Raw genomic sequence first — 19,896 nt, 5'->3', positions numbered from 1 at the left:
AATAACGCAAGCCTGGCCACTGGTAAATGGACAAAGTGGAAGTTCTAACAGATAAACATCTTGCATTTGAGTAAACACTACACATTTAAGAACCATCTGATAAAACAGAACTGAGTTAAAAGGAAAAATAAAGCTATCTATAACCTAGCATGCCACTGGAGAAAAACAAATGCTGAGAATTATTTCCTTGGTTCTGATGATTTCTGCATATTTTAAAATACTGTCCTTTGTCTATTGAAGTCAATGCCATCAGCTTATAAGCTTTGAGCTTTTACAGGAATTCACATTAGAAAAAAATTAGAGAAATAGAATCATAATTTCCTGCAGGAGCCATACAGCCATGTCAAAATAACGCATGATGTAATATATCTACAGGGAAAAAATCCTCACCAGATGATATTCAAATTAAGTGATGGACAGGAACGTAAAAATACTGAAAGGTAGTTTTGCCATTCTTGGATATTTCTAACAAAATATTTTCAGAAACAATGCTATTTATGCATGTTTAGTAAAAGGACAGCTTAGAAAATTGGGTATATTACTAGATTTTTACTGTTGCAAGTGTAATGATTTTCAGCCCAACACAGTATGCACTTTTATCACTTCACATTTGGGATTAAACAGAAAATTACTAGGATAGCTCTTCCCTCCGATTCTCATTTTACACTTGAAGGGACTGTTCAGTTTCTTTTGTTGGATTTTGAAAGCATATGTGAAAAAGAGATATTTGAAAATTTGGAGTCTTTGATTTGCCAAACTTAAGAAGCCAGCAGCTACACAAACTTACATGATTCTCTTGGGTGCAGCTACTATTACTATGCATGAAGTTCTTTTATATGCTATCATTTTTAATAACCTAACTTTCCCTGTTCACTAGTACTGCAAAAATGTATTGTTTGAAAGCAAAGAACCAAAATACTTTTAAAAAAACTCAAATGCAGCAACATCAGGAACTATATCACCATGTTGTAAAGAAAGGAATCTCACATTCTGTGCACTGATGCTCCTGTACTGGGATGCTCTTTTATGAAAAGGTAGAGACTATGGATAATATTCAATATGCAATACTTGGGGAAGGCTATGATTCATTTACTCATTACTGTAAAGTAGTAATACCTTGCAATTCCACAGCTGAACATCATTCATCCCTAAGGAGTCCAAAGCAATTAACTAACTTGCCATCTACAAGAATTATTTCTGTGCCCCTGAAAGCCAATCAGTTTTTTTGAAGGTAAGGCAGCAGCTGTTTAATCTTGAAAGACAACCACGTTAAAAAATGAGACCATATGAGAAATAAACATGTTTAATCAAAACCAGAGGGCTAATGTAGTTGGAACATACTGGCAGAGAGCGGGGAGTGGGGAGACTAAAAGCTATGCAAAAATGGTCTATTACACCTGTATCATGCAGAAGCAGGAACTCTCAGCCTAAACTCTTGGGGACAGCAGCAGCAGAAGAGGCAGCATAGGCAGATCAACCGCCATCTCCTAAACTAGGGTCCAGGATGCATATCCTTCTCTCACAGCCCTCCCTACAGCTCTCCGGCATGAAATCTTCTCTGTTGGACACACCTGAACAGTCTGACTTAGTTAACAACTTCTTAAGGAGCAGTGACTTATCAGATAATGTCAAGTCTGAATGCTTCACAAAACTGAGGAGGTTTCTGTGGCCCTCAGCAGCATTCATTTGATGAGAGCTGTTTTCCTGCCACCTCATCTCCCAGGTTGTTCCAGTCTCCCCAGCCTTTCAAAAGTCCACAGCTCTGGGGCACTAAAACAAAATTTGAAAAGACAAAATTTCTTTCCAATGAGAAACTCCAGAATCTAAGCCACCCCTCCTGCTATTATCTTTAAAGGTGTATTTTGCCACATTAGCAAAATAGGTTTAATATACACAAAATGACTAAAGTTTCTTCCAGTTTGTGAGCTTTGAACTGAGCACTGAAATGGAACTGTTCGTTCTGAACAGTGGAAGATTTACAGCCTAGAGGATGTTTTTCACTTCAGAGTTCACTGTAATTTTTAGTATCTGAATCTACTCAAAGCCCTTATCTGGCCACATACACCTGGATGATGATGCCTCTGGTTACTGACTTGCCAGCCTGTCTCTGTGGGAGATCAGAAATCCCCAGAGGATGGGGTCTTATTAGTGGCTCTCTTCCCAGGGGTGTTTTAAATCAGTGATTTGAATTCTCAAGCTACAATAGACTGTGGGATACTAGTATGATGAAGAACAAAGGCAAATCTCTCTTTTATTCTCTTTGCTGAAATTTTGAAGAGTTAGGTCATTTTATATTAGCACAACACACAGAAGTAATTCTCCTGGAATGATTAAAGATGGAAGAGATTTTAATTAAGGACCAAGTATGGCTTTATTTGAGCAATAAAAATTACTATTATTTATCATGATTAGAAGAAATGCGTTTTACACTTTTATAAGAATTTTAAGGTGAATGCTATGTTTATTGGATTAGCTGATTTAAAATGGAAAAGACATGAACTCAAATGATAATACTACCTATTAGCTAAAAACTTGATACCTGAAACGCTGAATTATAAGAATGCTTTCATTTTCAAAGCTGATTCTAGATGTAACAGTAGTAGCAAAGCCCTATGGATAGATGAGATTTAGCATCCTAATTTTCAGACGGTAAACGGAGGCATGGAATGACTTTAGGTCTTGCCCCGGCCACACAGTGAGTTCACATAAGAAGTTAAATTAAAATCCAGGTACCCCTGACTTCTGTGCTCAAACCATTGGCTTTCATCAAGTATGCTACAGTACTCAGGCCCCTGCACGAGTTGAATTCCAGGACATGCCACAGCCCTGGCTGTGAACTGCAGTGGGACAGGGCAACCACTCTCTCCTGCAACTACTGCAACACACTAGTGAGAATAAAAAATATGGGATACCCTGGAGGAATGCAGGAGGTATCACAGGTCTGGAAAGTCGATGAGGTTTAGACTTACAGTCCAGACCTCCAATCCAGCATGACAGTTTTGAGAATGCTCCATAAAACATACACAGGCATCATCTTTAGAAATCTCTGGAAATGCTTTTCTTCTGAGATCAGAGAAGTGATACACTAGAGTCTTCTGGGGACTCTAGCACTGTGTGTGCACTAAACCTCTTAGCCAACTTTGATGGAGGCCCATCTCTACAGGCAACTATCCTTGTCTGATATTCAGCTCCAAGCCACCAGCTTTAACACGTGTTGTGGTTGGCTTGCGCTAACAAATAGAGGTGCTGATCATAATTTAACAGCGCACTGCAGTAACCAGCTCACAATGTTTGGAGTGAATCCAAAGTCCAAATTCTCTTCAACTATGCAAAGAATGTTGTATATTTTTTCAGTTTGTCATGATTTATGTCCTTCAATAAGAAACAATTGCACAAATAAATGAGTATTAAATTTTGTTTGAAGTGCATTTTTTCAGACTGAAAGCACTTTTTTCCTTGGCATTTCTAATGATATATTTGCCAAAGTTTCTGTTGTTTTCTGTTTTCAAGGGAAAGTTCTTCTGTGATAGAGCAAACTTAGATGAAGGGGGTGAGGGAAGCTGCCCATTAAACATCTAGGATTTCATGGCAGTAGAAAAGCATGTTTCAAAAACCAATGCTGAGGAATTTCCATTAAACTTCCTATGGTAGGATCAGGGGATGGGAAGGATCAGTGCTCTGTATCATGAATGTAAAGAGGTAAGTAGTGATGTTTTTGATTCTCTTGCTAAAGAGAATAAAATCAAAGTCCGGCACAAATTTTTTTGTGGATAAGTGCAATGTATTTATTGTACTGCTATTTGTGGAGTCTTCTTCACAAACTTTGGGGGACAGCTAACTTATTTGTGAAAATGAGGGCAACTCATAGCTTTAGCATTACTACTACTCATTTGACAAAAATCTGTGCCCTCTAAGTAGGAGATTTCTTACTCAGCATGTACGGTTCATTTCAGATTGTTTACTTTTTGAGATAGGACTGTATTTTGACAGACGCTGACTGATGCACTTGAGAAATATAATAGTAATATTAAAATTATTCCTGTTTCAAATATTTCAGTTACCAAATTATGGAGTGACTGGAAGGATCAATTAAAGGTTATGATTAATCACTAGTAAATAGTCCATGTGCAAGGTTTGCTTGTTTTTTCTGTCTCTAGTGAATACTAATAAATGATTATTACATTAACAGAAAACAGAATCAATGAACTTTAAATCTCTCATTTCACAGCTAACATATTACCATTGACTTCTGGCATTTTAACAAAAGTGCGTTGAACTAACAGAAAAAAAGTGGAAGAGACGTACTAGTCAATCTGTCTCCTCAAACTGTCTTGTCTTGATAAGGTAGAAAATTAAAAATACCTGAACAAAGGCAGTTCCCACTAACGTACATGAAATTGATCTCTGAGTGTTTTGCAAATCACAATAAAAAAACTCAAAGTGTATCACATTTTAACTGCTTCCCTTTATCCAACAGCTCTCCATGAGGATAATCATATTAACTTGACACTCCAGTCTCTGGCACTGGATGCACAGAGGAATAATTCTGAGGGACCATGGTGCTTTAAATATTACTTCTGGTCATTGAGACAAACACAGATTGATCTCCTGGGAGACAAGACAACAGTGAGACAGTGAAGTCTGTGTGAACCACAGGAAAAATTTTCCCATATAATGGACCTCTGGATCTTTTCCAGCAATTGTGCTTTTGTAGTTTCTGACCCAAGTTTTTACTCTGCTCCTGCATTTTGCCAGTGTTCAAAGGGACAAAAAGATGGGCCTGGAGCCACTGGCAGTAAACAAGGATCAGAACAAACAGTTTTCACCAATCTGACTACCAAATCCAAACAGCATTAGAATAATCTCAGTGCAGTAAGGACTGTGATGGCACTTAGTGAGGTGGGAATCTGGAGATACAGTAATGTTGCAAAAGCATGAACATAAAGAACAATATTTTTTTGGAAATGGTTTCTATAAACAAAGTAAAGCTGATACTTTTTCCAGTAATGCAGGGCATATTCATAATCACTTAGACAATGATGTCCTGAAATATCTGTGTACTTATCAGTCTTTTAACTTCCATCTGAATCTACCTCACATATAAGGGTGTTTAAACTCTGTTTAAACTTGGTGGCAGACCTCTCCCAAGATGGTAATGCCCATTACTTTCTCCTCCACCACATCAACACTGTGGTGCCTGCTCAGCAAGCTCAAGAAACATATGGTGACTGCTAAAACAAGATCTCAAGCTCCCAGCTTGCTTCCAGACTCTCTCAAGGGCTTCATGGGAATAGAAAGGGGTTGGGCTGTGAACTGGATGAAACGGTCATATCTCTGAGTCTTCTCTTTTCTTGAGACCTATCAGAAATAGGCAGGAACTTACATGCATTTGCACGTGTGCGTGTGTGTGTGTGAGCTATAAATCCAAAGCTCCCGCGTAGTGCAGTAGGATGGTCACATGCTAGAGAAGGAAGCCTGCAACTTACAGATTTCTCTTGCAACTAGAATAAGCTATGTAGTCTGCCCACCTAGAAAAAGTCAGAGCTACAGAAGTTGGAGATCTACATCAAAGTAGCTCAAGAATTAGTATTTATGCAATGAAGAAAAGTCTAGCTACAGGTGCAATTACCCATTTTAATTCTACTCTATCACAATTTTTCTTCTCATTCTCCTCTAATATAGTTTCACAGAAATGTCAAGGTTTACATTAACAAATTTCTTACCAGAAGACTCTTTCCCAGGATGTTTTCCACGAGCTTGAAGTCATTACGTAATTGTTTGCTCTTGGAACTGGTGCCTTCCATCTCCTCATCAGCATAAAAGCGGAAATATAAGGATTCATCCTTAAATTCACTTTTCTCCAAGACTGGAAACAACATATAAGAAATACATACATGCATTTACACAGAGAAAGAAAGAGAGAAACAAAAAAGAAAGTTTAAGGAAATCCTAAATATTTCCCCAGTCTTTACAGAACTAAGACCAGATGCATCCCTATCAGTCAGCTATTCAGCTCTGTATTTTTTAAGCTCCATTTTAGGGATATACTTTTCTTCACAGTGCATAGTAGCTAATGATAGGATGTTTGACCTTCCTGGCATGTAGAATGCAAATAAAATGTAGAAGATCCTCTTGGAAGAAAGATGCTACTCAAAACCTTATGCTTTTTGCCCATGTCAAAATGAATATGGTAAAACTATAAAAGGAGCAAAGAGGAGTAAAATGGCTGTTTAAAGGTGAGGTGGCTAAATAGACTAAGGCTTTTCAACCTAAAAAGAAATTAAAAGGGAAATGAGATCTGTAATATTCTGTAAAGTATGACAAAGTTCTTCATCATGTTTTCAAACATGAGACCTAGAGGCTTCAAATAAAAGCATCAAGTGACAATTTTAAAACCTGAGAAACAACTTCTTTGTTTAACATGTATTTATACAAAGGAACTCCTTGCCAAAGGACACTATGAATGCCAATGGGCTCAAAACAAATCAAATTCTTTAAAGAAAATAAATTATTCTTACATTTCTATCAAGTACTATGCAAATTCTCTATTAGTTTTTTTTACAATAATCTGCTCTCAAACACACTATTCAAAATATGGGGAGCAAATGTTATTTATGACTAAAACTGGATGTTTCATTGGACAAACTATGTTTTGCTCTTAGGACTTTGTATGTGCTATTTGATACTAAGACATATGTGGTTTGTTTATTTTCCCAGTTTAGTAGCAGCATTGCTGAGGATGGATTTGGCACTTCAGATTTGGAAGCTTCAGAGATTCAGCACTGAGGATTGTGCTTGTTGTCCAAGTGGCAAGAACTAGGCAATTTTACTTTGTACCTGACATTTCTTGGTGACATTTCAGGATAGTACTTGGCTTGTACATTGGTCCGATGGCTCTGAAAGAGATGCAGCAAAAAACCATGCCCCTTCCAGCTTGTCTAATCACTTGAGGGCTCATCGTAACTATTAGCAAGGGCATTCACTTGGGAAGGTACTAGGCTCAGACATTTTGTGTAAGCTCGAAGGCTGCTTTTTTAGAAAGAGGTGCTGGGATGCCTGCAATTGTATGCACGTCAGCATGTATGGCACGGCCCGTAGAAAAGGGATTTTCAGTCAGTCAGCTAATCTGACTGAAGTAAGAGCTCCTTTAATTGGCTGTGGGAAGTAATATTAATGTATTACCATGATGCATGAACCCGTTATTGCAGAGTCCAACACCCAGTGCGACAGCTTCCTCCCGAGTCTGACAGTCTCCCTAGAAACAAGAGGATAAATATTACATCTCAGACAACTTCCTAAGCTAAATTATTCCCCTTCCCCACCGCATAGCTTGTGGCTCTGAAATTAGCAGGATGCTCTTTGTAGGGAACAATAGCAAGAAATTAAAATAGCTACCCCCTTGCCCAAATCCTATTCATTCCTATATATAGCATCTCTTGACTCCTACAGGAACTAGGAGGACAAAGACCAGGATTCTGGAAAGTAGCTGTTTAACCCACAGAGGAACATAATATAATCTCAATGTAACGACTTTTTACTTGCAATCATAATGCTGGACTTTAGACCCATTAGCCACAGACAATAAAACTCGCTCTTAGAGAGAGAAGTTGAGAGATCTTATCTATGTTCACCCGAAGGGAGCAAAACCTGAGTAAACCCAGTGTATGGAACTCCAAAGGTCAGACTGGTTAAAATGGCAGTGGCATTCCTTTCCTACACAGCAGACCTACAAACAAAGGCTTCAGTTTCTCACCACCTGAAGCCCTGAGTATATATTTCAAAACAGGTGCCAAAGGTGACTTGCAAATTTACAAATTTACCTGAAATAGCAGCATTAAGTTTTGCATCTACAATTCAATTAAATACAAGAAATGCCTAGTTTTCTCTACGTATCTGCTAATTTGCAGCCACAAGTGAAGACTTTACAAACATGACGGTTATAATTTTTAGGCAGATGTATCAGTTCTAGATAGCACTGGTAAAAGTCAGCAGGCACTACTGGTCTTACTCAGATGAAAAATATTGTTAACACTGCCCACTTGATGCAAGATTACCTGCTTCCCAGTCCCCAGACGTGCACAAAAGAACCTGGGAGCTGCTATCTCACTAAGAGCAGTTGGTCAGATCATTCCAGCAGGTAGGGGACCTGCTGCTTTGGCAGAGAAGCAATTGCAGCATACTACTTTCAGTCCTGCTAAATTAGAAGCTGTATCCTACACAAGCATTACACCTTTTTTTCTCCCCTCCATCTGGAGAACTAGATATCCTGAAGCTCTAGTGGGTAGCATACTGACTTTGTTTTAAGCAAACCAGCTTGCAGACCAAGAGCCCTCTGATCTTGTCTGCAGAACATCAGTCTGACTTCAAGACCCGCTAAGGAGAGCAGTAGCTATTTACCAGGCAAATACTGGCAAAGAACATCGCTATGGTGTAAAGATACTATTTAAATACAGGTTAAAACAGGATCAGCTCTTGCCAGTCAGCAGCACTATAGCTCTTGTTGAAGAGACTTTTTGAGACAAAAAAAAAAAAAAAAAAAAAGGCATGAAATGAGACATTTACAAAATAAGAACTAAATACTGTTGTCTTGGTAGGAAAAAGACCAAAGCAGTTCTGGAGAACTGCATGATTACATAACCACACAAGGAAAGTCAAGAAAAGGGCTTTAATAAACCCAAAGTTTAACTCTTACTATAAACTAATTCCAAGGCTTCCTAAGTCTTTCCTTATTCTCAACATCCTGTCACGTGACAATTCTCAACACTCACTTTGTGTTACTTTATGGGATAAATGGGTAGTTTATTTTACAGTGGCTGGGACTTAAAAATCTAATTTATTCTTTCAACTGTAAATAAACTGAAGGAGAAATGCCTTCTAGTGTTACTCTCTTAACCTTTAGGAATCTACTTTTGGTTTAGGCAACAAAAATCTGTGTAGGAAGGCTCTCAACCAGACTTGGCTACTCCTGATGATGTTAACTTGACCTCAAAACTTTCCCCTAGCAAAACAGCATTCTCTAATTGTAAAATATAACTTAAAATAGATCATTTCAGCTCACCTGTTTGTACTTCTAAATGTTGTGTAGCAATTTGTCCATATACAATGAAAGCAGTAACAAAAATCTTAAAAATGAACCACTTAGAATCAATGATCTTGACAGAACGTGTGTCCCATAACTTTTTCATACAGAAAACTGATGTGAAACTAGGTACACTAGTTTTGACAAGATAATTTAGGTTTATTTAAATACAATCATTGAATTAGAGTCAGCAGAATTATAAAAACAGTTTACAGTCAGTACCATAGTGAAGAATCACATCTAGAGCACACTGTTATTATTACCCTTACTACTGCCACCATTACTATTATTATTGTTGTCTAATTCTGGTAATGATATGATGTCTAAAGCACTAATCATGGTCCATGGCTGATAGTTCTGAGATTCATAAGCCCAACAATTAAGATGGTCTCTGACCTAGATTGTTTACAACCCACATGCAGGAGAAAAGAAAGCAGATGAACACAGATAAGTTAAGAACAGCAACCAAACCACTTTTATATATTTTGTTGGTATCATGGAAAAGGAAAGTGTTAAGATTATGAAGTGCTCCTTCCAAGTGGGAAGGAAGCCTAATGTAATGCAATGAACAGAGGTACAATATATGGATGGATGGAAAGAGATAAGAGACCCACTGGAACAAAAGACCTAAAGAATCTTACCAGCAGGTTTCTACTTTGCATTTGTCCCTTTACTTCCATTCTACCTTTCATAAAATTGGCATTTTAAGTTTCTTAAGACTTCGGACTGAGGATTCAATTGGTAGAGTTTTATCACAGATAATTTCTGGACGTCTGGATATAAATCTTCAGCCAGATGACAAAAGTACTGGGTTTGTGGCAGTGCAGTCTTTTAGTGCACCCTCAGTAGCATGTAAGATTCTGTGAAGTACAAGAGCTCTGGCATTTTAAGTGAGGTCTGTATTCCTCTGTTCTCTGTCTACTAGCAGTGGGAGAAAGATTAGGTTGTAAAATGAAGTTGAGAAGGTCCAGAATCAATAAAAGAACGAGCCCCTTCCCTTCAAGGATTACCTCTAAATATATGTAGGGACCACAATTTAATTCACAGACACTTTCAGCTTACATCCATGTTTCTCCTTTCAGGCTTTGACTGCTGAAACCACTTCCCTGTTATACTCAGAGGGTCATTAAAGTAATGCCTACAAAGAACTCTAATACAGCATTATGTTTTTCAGGATTTGACTTTGCGCCTCAAGAAGAGGCACAAACACATTCATCTCCAATCAGCACTTATGCTCATATGTGTTTCTCTCCACTGTCATACTTAATGCTTCATTTTAGTGTTTCACGCACAATTTGCCTAAGACATACTATGGGGATAACTGCCACAGGATCCAGGTATTGTGATCTATAAACAATAAAAAGACATAAAGCAAATTCAGCGTTGAATCTCTAAATCATTAGGAAATCCCTTGACCATCTTCTATCACATGCAAAAACTCTCTCATAGTGAATAATCTGTGCTAGCATATCACAGGGCACTTAATAAACCTGATAGTCATAGATGCTCAGCTCCTGCAGACCCCTGATGTCTACAGAGCCACAAATGCACTGCACTCTAATAATAAGAGCTCTTAATGCCTATCCAGTCTCAGACTCTGAGTGCACACAATACATAGGGGATAATAACATATATCACATTTGAATACAACTGTTCAAATGTACACAAGATTAAGCCTCGCTGATGACCCAGCTTATCTCTTATCAGAAGTATAATAGCCAACAATTTCCAGGTAGGGGGGTCAGGGTACAACATACAATTGACACCATTTCTTTGATTATAAAAAAAGTTCTTACTCTTTTGCTCTGCTCAGTCTTACGAATATTTGTAAGGGTCAAGGAAATAAAAAACAGTTTTCTTACTAGGGAGGGCTCCACTGGCATTTATAGTCTAAATTGCAAACAGAAATGAGAGACTATCCTTCAAGACAGTCATCCCTACGTCACTAAATCTAACAGAAACAACAGTCCTCACTTTTTTTGTGCACTGCTTCTAAACCAAAACCATGATACAAATTGATTGGCAGAAACAGAAATAAATATTTCCCAGCATTTCTGTGTAACAGGTAGTTATCAGGTAGATGCCATCACCAAGATTTTCAAGAAGAGATGCCTAAAGATAAACTGAAAGGTAGATATTTGAGCAGTTAAATAAATGCATTACTGCAAAAAGCTGAGTATTCATTAGCTCCCATTAAAATCTGTTGTTAGCTAATATGACCAAAGTATGAATGGTTGCTATGAAATAGTTCAATCTAGTATGAAAACTCTAAGCAAATCTCCATGAAAATTACTATTTGTAAGGATCTACGAGCAAAGATTGATATAGCCACATAGATAGGAATTCATTTAAGTCATAGACAGTGATTTAAATGTTTAGCAATGTTCCCCTTTAACTGAGTACAGAAAAAATTTCCCTTGTCTTTGCATCTGTATACATGTATGTATGCACACATATACACAATATAAATTACACGGTCTTCTATATCTCAATATCTGGCTTAATACATTCTGGTTCAATCTTAGTGTAAAGTTCAGTAAACAGGAGCACTAACAGCCACATTAACCTACCAGAATGAAGAAAAATGGGGAAGGAAATGAGCTACCTTTTCCAGACCAAGAGTTGACATTTTTTACTTTGCTATCTGAGTCTTTCTACTGCCTACAGCTCTGTGATTAACTATTATATTGGCCAGATTAGCCTGATTACATCTCTTTTCTTTGGCCAAAGCAGGCTTTTTTTTCCCCTCAGCTTTCCATGAAGAAGACCCAGTTAAATCACATGTAACTGATATGACAACCTCAGTACTAATATTCTTGCTCTCCTCTCCTCTATGCTCTTAACAGGAAAAAAAAAATTGACCATTCCATTCTCATTCAGTTGTTTGGCACAGAATAACCTTAAATCATATCAATCTTATTAAGGTAGGATGATGTCAAATGCAATTGCAGGAAACATTTCTGAAAGACAACATCCCTGGTTGTCAGAGGCCTGATTCGCATTCTAACTAGCCCCCGTTTATGTCATTTTGGCAATATAGAATTTAATGTGATTGTGAATCAGAGCATCATTTAGGACAAAACCAGAATGTGCAGTTGACTCTGTGATGGTGAGCAACATGGCACACTCTCCCTTTAGATTGCTTTAGACTATCAAAGCCAAGTTTTTGATTTCTCAAGCTACAGGTTCTTCTCTGTAACTACAAGGTAAATGTGGGGCAACTACAACTTCTAAGGACAATTGTGCAGTTATTGGTGTAAAACTCTAGATTCATTTTTTAATAAAATTGTACCACACCTCTACTAGATTAAATGAGATCAATGTTGCTTTAAATGTCTTCAAAAAAATCACAAGAAATAGAAAAGATCCCTGAGAACAGCCAGTTCACCACTCCTAGGGCTAACAAAAAAACTTTCCTCTTTATACTGCCAAATAACAAGTTTTCACCAAATGAACAATAACAGAAAGTATAAGATCATAAGTTCAAAGAATCATAATATGTTCAATTACATTGTAATATTCTCCAGATAAATGTTTATTTACTTTTAAATGGAACTGAAAAATTAAGATCCTCATCAAAGGCAGCAGTATCTTAAAATTTTCTTACCTGTGCAATAAGCCAATCCACTAGTTTACTTGCAGGGATTACTGATTTGTAGGTCTTTAGGTGGTAGTCACGGTCTCTAATTAGGAAAGAGAGTTCAGGGAAAATCAGGACAAAAAGGTAAACATTTCTTTTACAATCTAAACCTACATAGACTATTGAGGAAAGAAAAAGAATTATATATGGGGGAAAAAATTAGACTCCCAGCCACAAATAAATAAGACAAAAAATAAGAAGCAGATATCCTTTTTCTCTAGAAGAAAGGACTAGTTTTTAAACTTTTCTAACAACTTGAATTAGGAAGATATTTCAGATCAATACAGAGCAGTGTTAGTTCAAATTTCTCTAGATGTGGTTTCAAGCCATATTCAGTGAGCTCATATTTCTGCCAGAGGCAACCAGGACATTTTTTCACAGATGTACTGAGCTGCTGCTTTAATTCAGGTTAGAATATTGCCACCATCAGTCCTGTTGAAAATCACATTCTTCTGACTGGAAGTCATCTTCTAGTTTCCATCCTAAATCCGTTCATGTCCAGTTTACATTTATTGGCTCAGCCCCATATATAAGCTTAAATAGTTCTTTTCTAGTGTATACCCATCAATGCATTCATGGACAGTAACCCTACATAGTCCCTCTGTGCCCCCTTTTTGTTAGACTCACTGAATTAAGCACCTTTTAGCCTACTCTGTCAATAGATTTTCCTGATTCTCCATACCTGTTCAGATTTTACTTTCTTTAGCAGAATATGACAAAGTAGCCAGATACAAATAGAGTACTCAGTGTTCTTTTATGGAATTAGATAATTTCAGCCATTGTAAATAACAAAAGAAGTGTTGTATTTAGGTCTTGTAACACAACCTGCACCATCTCACACACAGCCCTTGTAGAGAGCAGCACTGTTTCTGAAGTAAGGAAAAGAAACCCTATTGTAACTTGCTGCTTTTTGCAGTTTTCTTCAATTCCTCTTCTCAGAGCCATGGAGATAATTGATGTTTTTAGTCTTTCGTAAAATACTTCTGAAGAATTTTGATACAAATATAAGAGGACTATGTGGCTCAGGACATTGGGCTCTAACACCTTTCACCTCCAGGTCACTGGATTTAATCCAGCTCATGAGAGAATGAAAAGCTCTTTCCATTTTAAGGTTGTTTACTGGCTCATGTGAAATAAATTTTGTGGTCTTGATCCAGTTCCTAGTTACACATCACAAAAGCCGTTACCACAATTAATTTGCATTAATTGGCTCTCTCTTGTTGACAGTCCCAGCAGAGGGGCCAAATGCTGAATGGGCTATGAAGAATTAATTCCCCTCTCACCCTTGGAGGTGGTCCTTCTATTTCAAGCTTGAGGTCCACTGGCATGATTGTGGAAGGGAACTTTCACATCCACTGTGACTGTTTTACAGTCCGGATATATCTATATGGCAGCTCAAGAGAAGACTTTATTCTTCAGTTCTATCAAACCAACCTCTTTCATTAGCACCACGCTATTTGATATTTCCTTTTAACTAAAAATCTAATGTCAAACCACCATCTAAAATTCATCCTACTCATGTTCCTTTTATTAATCATCTACAGATACAAATATGTTGTGACTGGCTTTTGTAAATAAATGCAGCAGAAATGCCTGTGTGTTTGCAGAATGCAGGGTGTGAGAAATTAGAAAGGGAAGCAGGACTTGCAGAACTTGGATTAATAAAAAAAAAACCAACAACAAACAAACCAAAAAAAACCCCATGACAGTATTTCCAGAAATATGCGTCCTCAGGACAAAAGCTTTCCTCATAGTGCTTACACACATTTTTCGACTTGTCTTCCAGTAATGTGCTAAACCCAGCACAAAGCTGTGGGAGTTTTCTAGGCAGTTTTTCCCTCTTGCACTCTTATCTTGTGAAAAAGTGCTTTTGAAATGTCAGAACAATACAGGAAAGCATTAAAATACTGAGTACTAATGAGTAGGGGTTTCCAGATTGTGAGAAGCAACTCCCAACATTTTCATATAGATGCTGACATAGAGCTAGAGTTTTGAATAAGCTGGCATCAGGATCTTGGTCCAAGGCCCAGTCTTTCACTGCTTGTAGTTCAATGCTTGTCAGAATGAATATTTCAACATTAGTTCACTCACTTTTCCCCCCATTTCAATCTAGCCTAAGCAGGAGTAGAGCATGAATCATGGAACGCTATCCAGAACCATGAGCTGCAGGTAAATAGTCAAATATAGATGTGGGAACCATTGAAATTTTGGCAGAGCCTTGCCGACTCACAGAAACTAGAGGAATATCATATTCTTCACAGGGTCTAGCCCATCTACACACTGAAGTACTGTCCATCACACGTGTAAGTGGGAGCAAGTTCTCCCACCCTCACAACTTCCCTGAAGTAGATCAGAGACATATTCAGAACCTTCTCTACATCTAAGATTTTTCAAAATATTTTACTTTTTATGTATCAACCCCCAAAGTACCATGCTTTGTTTCCAGTGGGGTATATCATCTTGTCCTCAAAGCACATCAGTGTCAGAGTTTACTTAAAGAAAACTATAAAGGCAAAGGCTACATGGAAACTCCCAGGTTTCCAGGGAAGACAACTAAGCAAAACTACATCCCAAGGTTGTCAACAAAATAATTGAATTTTGAACTTTATGATTCTTCCAGAACCTCTTGGCATACGCCCCTGCTACTCCAAGCAGTTTTGCCAATTTTCTATAAGGAACGTTGCACCAGAAAAGGCCTCATCAAGCTTGCTAGCATGATTTCAGGGATCAGCAGTCTGAAGATGTCAGATAAACTAGTGGTCCAAAGGCACAGCAGAAAGTAATAGGCTTTGCACAACTAACTTGGCTGAAAGCTAGCTCCTTTAGGCTAACATTTGGCTTGTCAGAAGCAAAAAGAGAGACTAGGACATGAAAGGATGGCAGCCTAGGAGATTCAGTTTTCTAACAGGGAGTTCTTTTCTAAAAAGAAGAGTGAGTAGGAAAGGGAATGGTGGGAAGAAGAGCCTAAACATACTGAGAACATTAAGTCTATCCAGAAGAATCTTAAAAACTTCTAAGAGTCTGCTATTTTTCACTGGTCATACACAGTTTAGATTCATGCTGTCACTGACACAGATTAATCATGATAGTAGAAGATTCTCCAGCGGGGATTCTATTACAAAAGTAGCACATTGATAAAACACCACAAGACAGGACTATGGTAGCTATTTTGTCCTAGTTGATTCTCTAAAACATAAGACTACATCCCTTTCAGTTTGTGGGTACCCTGAGGTCAGTGAAATTTTTTGAATTTGCTTACCATTACCCCTACTCTGTATGTGAATTGCCATCTTACGGGGTGAAACGTGTCTGTGCAAATACACACATGCATATACATAACCACCTTGCCTACCAAGGGCTGCATCTGCTTTCCTGGTCTCTCCATACCATTTAGGCTAATTGAAATCTATACTACTGTAGAATGGCTATTTTGGGAAAAAAAAAAAAAAGCAGAGATCTAATTAGGCAAATTTATGACTGATGAACTGTAACTGTCTTTGCAGTTCCTTTTAGCATGACAATGGCATCTCTCAGTGAAACATCTGTTGTACAACTCAGGGACAAGAGGTCAGTTTTGTTGTATTTGGGACTCCAGACACGCCCACCAGAAGTTTTTTTTCTTCGGCAGCTTTTTGTATGTAAAAAATGAAGTTTTCCTAAGTGAAAATCCCTAATTTTCAATTATAAACACCTAAACAGAACACCTACATGGTTCAGGGTGGTTTCCATTATAGGGCAGAAATGTTCACCTCATGCCACAGTAACGCAAAAACATTTGAAAATTATCTCCTGGGATCTGGGAAGACAGTTAGCTAGCACTTGCAGATTATCTCAGTTCTTTAGCGTTTATTTATACAGAGCCAAGTTCTGAAGATTCCACCTAAAATTCTCAGGGTTTTCTTTAATTTACAGCTTCAGGTTTTATTCGACTTCAGATTGGTTTGTGTTTGTTTAGGGTGCTTTGAATGAGAGAATCCTACCATCACATTGACATCTGTTTACATCACTTTAGCATCTGTTTACATCACTTTAGCCTCTGTTTACATTTTCTATAACCCAAATAATACAGCAGCTACAATCACACCACACAATCTGCCCTAAATCAGCAGTCACTTATTAATCACACCTACTTTAACTCATAGAAAATGCCAAAGTAAACAAATAAACTTGTGTCATGGTAACAGCTCTCATGAACTAACAGAGAAGGCAAATGTCAGGAAGGCAGTAACACTGGCCTTTCACTCTCCCCGTACCCAGTTCCAACATCCTCCAGCAGAAGTACAACTACAGATCTAAACTGTGGAAATAGAAGAGTAGTAAAAGAGCCAAGAAAATGCAGAAAATTACTGTTTATAATAAGAAATAAGAAAGATTTCAAGAGTAACATGTCATCCTTTTAACAAAGCCAGGTAATATATACAAGGGGATCATGAAGGTGAACTTACTTTACCACTGGAGTATATAGGCAGTGTAGTCGGCAGTAGAGCCTCACACCCTGAAGAAGGAAAGATGCATGGTATTATCAGTTTTTTCCTTTTCAAAGAAACACTGACTAGCTAAAGCTAGCAAAACCTGAACATTGACATCTCTACTCAGCTGGAATTATCATTGATTAACTGTTTTTCAAAAGAGTTCCCTTATCTTCTCTGTCAAACATGCTTTTGGAGGCAGGGAAAGAAGAACGAAAAAAAAAAAATCTGTTCTTTTATCTCTATTCACCTCCATTCCAACATTTTCTCCATTAATCCTGACTCACAATTAACCCATGAGCTGATGTCCATAAGAAGAAATCCAATTTATTAAAAGGTATGTGGGCAGATATGGGATCAACAGAACTCATTTGACATACAATTATCAGGAACAGCAGTTAAATATTGATCTCTTCTATCTCCCTGAACCATAATGCCCAGATTTTCAGCAGACATGCTGTATTATGGCCTACTGTTTTAAGACCTTTTGTTACTATATTAGGATTGTAGTCTTGGGTGCAGTTACAACTGTACTGTTATTTATTGCTAAGCTCTGCTTCCTCTCTCTAGGGTGAATGTCTCCTATGGCATTAGGATGGATAGCTGAATACAATAAAGATAAACAGCATGAGGGATCTCCTATACAACAGGTCAATGACATTCAGAAGTAGAGCAAATGCTTTTGATGCAAATCATGAGGTTCCAACTAAGAATGGTAATACGAACCTTGGACATGATGTCTTCCAATTCACTTCTTGGTTTGTACGTTCCATCATCGTAGCGAAATCTGTACATCACCTGCTCATTCTTAAACTGGTGCTTATCTGAAACTAAACCGCCAGTATGATAATTAAAATTAGTCTTTTCTCCCCTGTCATGTTCTTCGTAGGTCAGTTGGTATGTCTACACCTAAGTATTTGCTGGTAGCTATCATTTTCTGGAGACTCAGCTCTTCAAATTTCCCCTTATTGTCTATATATATATATGCTTATGTGCATCAACAAAAGCAGTTTTCTAAAATACTGCAGCTCCAATAAAATTGAAATTTCTTCCTTTTACACCAGATTCAATTTATGTGAGGCTTTGGAAACAGTCCTAGTGAAGGTAGTTGGGACCATATGACTTTTTTCAATCACAGCACTGAAGTAATTTTTGCAGCTGCCTGAAGTTCTGCAATTCCAAAAGCAGAAGCATGCTGGTAAGAGGAACTACAGCTGTTAGGGGCATTCTTCTACCATGGTTCTTGTATTTACTAATGAGTTCCTTCTAAAAATTAAATAGTGTTTTTGAGAGACTGCTTTTTCACCCAGAATAGCCATTCCACAGTAGGGCAATGCTATATACTGATAGGTTTTAAAGACAAGGACACAAAAGATGTTTCAGTGTGATAAGGAACCATTCCAAAAGAAGCACTGGCCAAAATCAGAAAAGAGTTAAAAACCATACCCAGTTTCAAACAGATTTATCCGATGCACCAGATTGGAAGAGAGTTGAAGTCTATATCCAATTATATGTAGGTTTATCCTGTCTCTATTCTAAGGTTCTATTTTAATAGAACATGGAGGTGGGAAACCCTCATACTGAACATAGTAATTTAATAACTAGTAGAAATTATTTGTTTCACTGATCATTAAGTAAGTTGTAATTATAAGTAGAAAGTGCCAACGACTGTTCAAATTCAAAGTAATAATGAAGTATTTTCCAGATTTTACAGTACGTATTATAGAAATGCCATTGTTCACAGCTTAATTTAATGGAAACCAGTGACAACTATGTAGAAAAGGAGGAGGAAATCTAGAGAAGAGCAACCAAAGCAGACAGCAGATGAAGTGGGGTAGCTTAGGCACTGTAATCTTTCTTGCCTTTGCCAATGTAATAAAACCACAGCCAGATCTTTGTGCTGGGGCACCCGTGAATATTTTGGGTGCGGTATTTCATAGCGTAGGCACAGCATTGGATGAACTGAGAGAAAATATGGATTTACACTATTTAAGATGCATCTTAGCCTGAGTTTGATTAACCTGAGAAAACTGATTGCACTGGATGACTGAACTGGGTTAGGCATACTCAGAAGTATCAGAACTCAGTTTGAGATTCAGTCTGCCCCTTGCAGAGTGGGCAGGATAATTGTTTAGAAGGCAGGCACCAGAAATTCTTAAGACTTTTCCTCATTATATAGGACATCCTGGTCTTTAAGTTTCCTGCTTTCCATGATATTTTTCCTTAATTTGGCAGCATAAAGCAAAATTTGCAGGATCTGGTGTATGTCCTTTTGTATACAGTGGAATCTCTAAGCTGTGTAAGCTATTGACTTCTTTGAGTATCTGCGTGCTCTGGATTTTGTATTTCTAAATCGAATTGAGAATCGAGTCTGCAGAAAGCATCTTTTGTGTCTGGCACACAGCAGATCAGGTTCTGATCACTTCTGCTCTCTGTGACAGGTACCAGAACTTCCACATCAGCAGTCCCAGATAAAATAGCCAGAAGTAAAGGAGATACAGAGGAAACCGAGTGATAAAACACACAGAGCTCAGCACTTAGCAATCTTCTATGGCCCTGCTTCTCAGGCAGGCTGAGAGATCAGCAGTTTTCACCTGACAGTAATGTTATGCCAAGTGAAAACAAAAGATAAAAGATATTGCCTAATGTAGAGTAGAGGTAAGGGCTTCATTATGGTGCTTAAATTCTTGCTACATTAGGAGACACAT

The 19,896-nt window shown here is 37.8% G+C and overlaps 1 protein-coding gene across 2 annotated transcripts in view; it reads right to left on the bottom strand.

Annotated features, from left to right (window-relative positions):
- Nucleotides 1-19,896, bottom strand: part of PREX1 (phosphatidylinositol-3,4,5-trisphosphate dependent Rac exchange factor 1) — a 172,816-nt gene that overhangs the window by 37,558 nt on the left and 115,362 nt on the right. For both annotated transcript variants that reach the window (XM_074842850.1, XM_074842852.1), the window contains exons 12-16: nucleotides 17,915-18,018; nucleotides 17,165-17,214; nucleotides 12,687-12,762; nucleotides 7,183-7,255; nucleotides 5,724-5,866 (exon numbers count right to left, since the gene is read on the bottom strand). In XM_074842850.1, coding sequence (XP_074698951.1) covers nucleotides 5,724-5,866; nucleotides 7,183-7,255; nucleotides 12,687-12,762; nucleotides 17,165-17,214; nucleotides 17,915-18,018 — 446 coding nt within the window. The remainder of the gene's footprint in view (nucleotides 1-5,723; nucleotides 5,867-7,182; nucleotides 7,256-12,686; nucleotides 12,763-17,164; nucleotides 17,215-17,914; nucleotides 18,019-19,896) is intronic.

The sequence above is a fragment of the Strix aluco genome, chromosome 17 (assembly GCF_031877795.1).
Source record: "Strix aluco isolate bStrAlu1 chromosome 17, bStrAlu1.hap1, whole genome shotgun sequence".
In the NCBI taxonomy this organism is placed as follows: Eukaryota; Metazoa; Chordata; class Aves; order Strigiformes; family Strigidae; genus Strix; species Strix aluco.
Note: the sequence above shows the minus strand (reverse complement) of the source record. Positions and strands in the feature narration are given on the sequence as shown.